Source organism: Pogona vitticeps, chromosome 1 (genome assembly GCF_051106095.1).
Source record: "Pogona vitticeps strain Pit_001003342236 chromosome 1, PviZW2.1, whole genome shotgun sequence".
NCBI lineage: Eukaryota > Metazoa > Chordata > Lepidosauria > Squamata > Agamidae > Pogona > Pogona vitticeps.
Genome location: NC_135783.1, coordinates 85,056,673 through 85,063,946, shown reverse-complemented (window position 1 = coordinate 85,063,946; position 7,274 = coordinate 85,056,673). Strand labels below are relative to the sequence as shown.

The 7,274-nt window shown below is 38.4% G+C and overlaps 1 protein-coding gene across 1 annotated transcript in view; it reads left to right on the top strand.

Moving 5' to 3' along the window:
- Positions 1 to 7,274, top strand: part of LAMA2 (laminin subunit alpha 2) — a 535,204-nt gene that overhangs the window by 469,287 nt on the left and 58,643 nt on the right. Inside the window, exons 47-48 of the mRNA XM_072996866.2 lie at positions 1,875 to 2,008; positions 5,933 to 6,092. Of these exons, the coding sequence (XP_072852967.2) occupies positions 1,875 to 2,008; positions 5,933 to 6,092 (294 nt within the window). The remainder of the gene's footprint in view (positions 1 to 1,874; positions 2,009 to 5,932; positions 6,093 to 7,274) is intronic.

Sequence of the window (7,274 nt, the reverse complement as noted above, 5' to 3'; positions counted from 1 at the left end):
TACTTTTATTCTACTCAAGAATATCTAGAACAAGCCAATAAAGAGATGGATTGCATGTTTCTGCTAAAGTAATAATTGGCTGACACTAATTATTAATATTTGAATTAGTAAAACTGTCATGTAAATCATGATTAAAAGTAGTTGTCTCAATGGAAAACTAAGAGATTAAGATAATTCTCTTTTTCATGTAATATTGTGCCATTATTGTCTGCTCATGTTTCTTTTATTTTTTACTCCTTTACTAATTCACTCGCGTGCCTTCACATTGCAGTGCATTTTTGTTACTGTTTCAGTGGTGAAAAACCAAGCTTGGCAAGGAATGTCATCAGCGTTCCTTTTTTAAGCAAGCTAGTGGAGATGGTGGTGGCTGATCAGCTTCTGGAAGAGACTGACACCCTTGATCCATTCCAGTCTGGGTTCAGGCCATGTCATGGCACAGAGACAGCACTGGTCACCTTGCAGGATGGCCTTTTGAGGGAGACCAACAGGGGCCCAATATCCCAGTTGGCCCTCCTTGACCTCTCAGTGCCTTCAATACCTGGGGAGGCACTATGGGTAGTTTGGCTTTTCCTAGCTCCAGTCCTTCCTAGAGGATCATCCTCAAAGAGTGGAGCTTGGGGAGATAATGTCCACCCCTTGGACTCTTAATTATGCAGCCCCTCAGGGGTCAACCATCTCCGCAGTGGTGTTTAATATCTATATGAGGCCACTGGGGGAGGTCTTCAGGAGTTTTGGAGCTTCATGTCACCAATATGTGGATGACACCCAGCTCTACATCTCATTCCATCCTTCTGCAGTAGATTCCATCCTGTCCCTTGAGCACTGCCTGGATGCTGTGCTGGAATAGATGAGGGACAATAGACTGAGGCTAAACCCAAACAAGATGGAAGTCCTGTGGGTGGGTGCCCTTATTGTCTGTGGTTTGGGGACCTCCATCTCTTTTCAGGAGCCTGCTCTCTCTGCTACGAATGAGGTTCACAGTCTGGGCATACTTTTGGACCAGTGCTATCAGTGGAGTCCCAGGTAGTGTCAATGGTCCATTCCACATTTTCCAACCTGAGTGGATTGCCCATCTGTGTCCCTGTCTTGACATCGGGTCCCTCACCTTGCTGGTCCCACAGTGGTAGTCTCAAGATTAGACTACTGCAACCCTCTTTACGTGGGCTGTTATGGAAATTTCAGCAGGTCCAGAATATGACAGCCAGATAACTGAGTGGAGTAAATAAGCACCATCATATCTCTCCTGCTCTGGCTGCCTTGCACAGGTTATCTGTCTGTTTCTGTGCCAGCTTCAAGGTGATAATGCTGACATATAAGGCCCTAAATAGTTAGGGATCTTGATACTTGGCAGAACACCTTCTTCCAGTTAGATCTGCCTGACCTACTTGATCTTCGCAAGCCAGGCTGTTGAGATTATTGACCCCGAGAGAAGCCTGGAAAGAACCTGGGCATTCTCAGCGGTCGCTCCTCAACTCTGGAATAAATGCCCACTGGAAATTCATCTGGCTCCTTCACTGGGAATTTTTTAAAATATTTTGAAAACATAGCTGTTTTGACAGGCTTTACTGGATATTACATCAGTAGAGAATAGTGGTTCTTTCAGCATTTAATTATCTGGTCTACCACCTTGTCTGTATGGTTTTTTATGCTGTTCTTTTTTTAGTTCAAGTGGATTGATATGATTAATTAGATTTTTTGTATTGTAACTATATTTTATGAATTTATTTAAAGTATTATTTGTTGTTGCAGTCACATGGGCAGTATAAAAGTGAAACAAACAAACAAACAAATAAATATATTCCTTGCTTATAAATAGTAGTTTTTAACTATTTTTCCACTATTTTAATTTTATGAAAAATATGTCTTTGTTCTAGACTGACTTTCTGGCCATAGAAATGCGTAAAGGCAAAGTAGATTTCTTATGGGATGTAGGATCTGGAGTGGGTCGCGTTGAATATCCAGATCTGACAATTGATGATGGATTTTGGTACCGAATTGAAGCATCAAGGCAAGTACTCCATTCTTTCATGACAGGATTTAATCTTCAAGATGGACTCTGTTATGGTATTGAGCAGGAGCATTCTCAGTAGTGGTACTTTAGTCCTGTAGCTTCTTCCCAGGAAGCTCTGGATGGGTTCTAAAACGTAGGTTAAGACAACCAAATTGTTTAGGTTTAACAAAGAATGTTGTCTTACCTTTTATAAGGTTAGTGCTCTGCTTTCTTTTTCTTGGCAAAATTAAAGAGGAAATCCTTTAGAAGTTCCTTTATTTTTGTGCTTTGCATATTTGAATTTATTTGAGTTACCCAGAATGCATGGGAGGTCAGAATACAAACACAAGAAAAATCAAGTACTGTATATGGGCTTTTGAAACATAAAATAAATATTTTTGTTCTTCAATTTTTACATAGATTTCCCTAACAGTTTCATGTTTTCAAAACATTGTCTCATAATTTCTATGAAGAAGACCCAGAATTTATCTTTACTTTGATAGTATGACATCAAATTAATTACCACTAATGCATGTTGATGGGTACTCTACAGCTACTGTTTAGAGGTGAAATATGTACTTAGCTGTTTTGCCCCAAGTGAATCCACATTCATTGAGTGCACAGAGGCATCTCGTACCCATCTGTGTTACATGCAATTATTTCTCAGGAGCACCTTGTGGTGACTGTTACGAAAGAAGTACAGTGGGACCCACGTATCTGTGGGGAATTTCTTCTAAGCCCCTTGGAGATAAAGAAAATTGCAGATAATAGTGAATACTATATACAACATACCTATAATTTGTTTGACTTGGGACTCTTCTTGTATCTGTAAGTATAATAGCCGAAGATGGCTGGCAACAATTACGCTCTGCGAGGTAGAGGGAATCACCTCAAGATGGCAGAGGACTAGGCAAAATGGTGATTACCTATATAGTATAGTATTTGGTTCCCTCTAGCGGCCAGTTGTGGTAACTGCATTGTGTAAACAGATCATTCTGGTTTTTTAGATTTAATATTTTTAATATTTTTAGGCTGCAGATACTGATTCCAAGGATATGAGGAGTCCTACTGTGCAACAAATTATCTTTAAAGCATGTGGAATTGTATGTGTCTTAATCACAATTACTTTCTAGGGTGTGTGTATACATCTCACTCTTCCTCCAAAAATATATATATTTCTGTCATTCCTCATGCTTTGTGTACTGCAATACAAAATCTCACTGTCTTTTTTTCTACAACTATTTTGGATTATATTAATTCTGAAACTGGAGTGTTGAAAACAAGTTATTATGGGAGCGTCTTTAATCTTGTTAGAAGTTTTATGTGACAGAAATTACAAATGAAATACTAGTTAACCAGTTGACTAATGCTTATTCTTGTTTTGATAAGTATGTTGCATAGCATCATAATTATGCCTTAATAATACATTTCATTTTACAGTCTAATTATACAGCAGGCACCATTAGAATTGTTAAACGCTTTTGCCAGTAATTTGCATGACAGTCCGATTTATGTTATTTTGTAGATAATGTTCACTAAGGAATCCCATGCGTATCCTGTTAACATTATCAATTTGTTGAGGCAAAACAGACTGGAATTTAAAGACATGACATTTCCAGAGAGGGGAGGGAATAACCATTTCTGCTCCATGGAATAAAATACATTATTGATTCAAGAAGCAGACAATCTCCATGGAACAAATAAATGCATTAGCAAATTTTAAAAAAATCAATGGAGTGCTTTAATTTTATATAAAGAGATTTGAAGTTTAATGTTTTATTTGTTCCAATCAAATAAAGTATAGATATGTCTTTACACAGATGAAGTATTTCATTCTTTTTAAAAGAGCAGAGTTTTATTTTGGATTTGGAGGATCAAACAGCCCAGTAAACAGAAGCAAGAAACTTCTTTTACAAAGAATAAATGTAACAACTTGCTATGGACAGCTTCAACATGTCACTACATTCATTTTTAGAAGTAACTTTTTACTTGCCAGTACAGTATATAGAAAAGACAATGTGCATTAGGGAAGTGTCTCTTCCTCTTGCATAGAATGATCCAGAAATTTCCAAGAAGCTATAAGTGAGGGGAAAGAATGTGATGGTAGTCCACACAACCCTGTGGGTGGCCTTTTGAGAGTTTTCTTTTACCTCTTCTCAAATGAAGGCAGAGCCTCCACCCCATAATTACATTGTTGTCCAGTGTGGTATAATGGTTCAAGTGATAGACCCGGTCTCAGGAAACCTGCGTTCAACTCCCCATTGCTCATAAAAACTCACTGGGGAATAACACTGGTAAAACCATCCTTGAATACAGGATGTCACAGAGTTTAAAAATTGTATTACAGTCATTGCAATTTGGATGAAACAATGACCTCAACCATGACACCTGCAGTCAAGCAGCTGTACTGAAGCTAGGACAGCGAACAATTGTGTTAGCCAGCTAATCTCCTTTTATGAGATCAGTAGGCAGCCATACACTGTATCTTCTTCTGAATATATAGAGCAGCGTACAGAAATTTACACATTGTTATCTTGCATGTACGGACAATGGTGAGGAGTAGAGATAATATTATGACTAAGATGCTTCATTAGCAACCACAAAGACTGCAGTATATTGAGACAGCAAGAACAGCTTTTATGAAGTTAAAGAAACTGTTGTGTAACAAACAGCTTAATGTATCTGGGAGGCAGAGGATACTAAAGTGTTACATGTGGTCAGCCCTCCTCTAGGGATGTCAGGTTTGGACTCCTGAGAAGGAGATGTTGAACAGAATAAATACTTTTGAAATGTGGACATGCAATAATTTTTTTTATATTCCATGAATTTATAGAATAAAGAATGAAAAGGTGTTTCATTGGAGAGGGAGATAAAGAAAGAAATAGAGTTGATTATTGAGAAACGCAAATTCTCATATCTTGGGCACATAATTCGTTGCAACAAATATTATATACTGAAATATATTATTGTAAGAAAGGTGGAGGGTAAATGGGAAGAGATTTGAACTTTAATGAAGAACAGCTAATCCAAACTATAAGAGGTGGAGATGTGCCATGATTGTAGCAAATCTCTGCCACTGAGATGTCAACCAGAGAGAAAGAGATGTACAAGCAGTTTTACTGAGCCACAATAGTTCATTAGTTGATTAATTAGTTCATTAATGATAGAATTCCCCTTCTCCTCCCATCTTCTCCCTTGACCCTTGCCCTGCCTGGCTAATCAAAGCTGCCAGGCCGGTGATTACTGAATGGGCCACTGAAATAATAAATGGGTCTCTTCTTCAGGGCAAAGTAAACGCTCATTAGACCCATTAGAAAGAAACCGAGCTTGGTGGCAGCCAACATTGGCAATTATAGGCCCATCGCCAATGTTTCTTTTCTCAGCAAGGTAGTTGAAAGGGTGGTGGCCAACCAGCTTCAGACTCTCTTGGATGAAACCGACGCATTAGATCTGTTTCAGTTGGGCTTCAGGCTGCGCTATGGTACAGAAATGGCATTGGTCTTCCTACTTAGGGAGGCCGACAGGAGCAAAATGTCCTAGCTCGTCCTCCTTGATATCTTAGCCGCCTTTGATACCGTTGAACCTGGTATCTTCCTGGGAAGGTTCTCTGAGTTGGGGATTGGTGGCCTTGCTCTCACTTGGCTCCGGTCCTTCTCGGAAGGCCATCCTCAGAGAGTGCAGATTGGGGAGAATGTATCGGCCCCATGGTCCCTCAGTTGTGGGGTTCCACAGGATTCGATCATCTCCCCAATGCTGTTTAACATCTATATGAGGTCAAGTTTATGTCACTCTTACATATAGAATTTATGTAAAATTTTATCTTAGTTTATTTTTTATATTATATGTAAACCGCCCAGAGTAGACACATTCTAGATGGGTGGTATATAAATCTAATAAATAAATAAACATTCTTAATTTTTTTCTTTTTTTTTTCTTTTGAAGGACTGGGAGAAATGGCACAGTTTCAGTACAGGCTTTAGAAGGTCCTAAAGCCGCTATTGGGCCAAGCATTTTCCATGCAATTTCTCCACCAGGTTACACCATTTTGGATGTGGATGCAAATGCCATGCTGTTTGTTGGAGGTTTAACTGGAAAAATAAAGGTAATGACTGTTCTGTTAACTAGCCTATGTGCTGACCACTTGGATTTAGACAGTGCTGGAGCAATATCATAGACTTGTTGGGATTTCAGAGAGATTTGCAAAATTCAATAACTTAGGGACTGCAAATATTTATTATCTGTATTTAACATTGAATATACCCTTCCACATGTCTCAAAGCAAAAGGCATCTTCTGTGTCAAAAGAGACCCAGGAATCATGCACACCCTTAGAGCTCCTTAGCAGCCAAGTACCAGCTGGGGTGCACAGATGGAATAGCTCACCCCAGTGATGTTACTAGTCCCTCCCTGAAGCAATGGTTCCCAAACCATAGTTATACTCCTTGTAAAGTTCTGCAGCAAAGTAGGAGTGGGAGGGGAGGAGCTTGGGCTGAACAGTTTAAACGATCAATGAAAGATTTGATATTTGAAAACTTATTTCACCTATTTCACCTTCCTCTCTCAAGTTTCTTGTTTTTTAGTTCTTCATTTATTTGGTGGGATTTTTCATTTTAATGTACTTTCCCAGTTTGACTCAAATAGGATGCAGTGCCTGTTTATCATGAAGTCCTCAAAAGCGTCATTAAAATTGTACTTCGGCAATTAGAACGTTGACAATGACCTTGGAATAGATCATCCAAGTTGTTTGAGTTTCATGTCATGCCTCTCTTTGAAAGTCAAGTTGCTGTTCTCCATATGCTCACACATTAATATTTTTAATATTCATAATTGCTTCATGAAAAGTAGCAGGTGCTTGTAGGTCTTAATTTGCTGAATATCGGGAATTGAAACAAGCTCATGTCGTTGAAGTGAAACATAAAAGAAAGTCAGATTTTTTTAAAGGACAAGTTCCTGTTGGAATAAAAATCCTTTAAAAATCTGGATGATCTTAGCCAAACATGTTTATTTTTATTTTGGAATTTGAATGTTAATATTGCTGGTATGTGAGCAAAAAGAAAAGAAAAGAAACACTCCAAAATAATTTAACTCTGTCAAGAAGCCACTCTGATTGGCGTTTGTAGTTTCTTTCACATGATCAAGGCAATACTATAGTTTCCATGAAGATATATAGGATAACTTTGAAATATTCAGAAGGTATTTATCATTTCTAGAATATAGTGACATTGTTCTTTACTGTCATATATTATCAAATCACTTCTGACAAGGAAATCCTGTGAATGAATGAA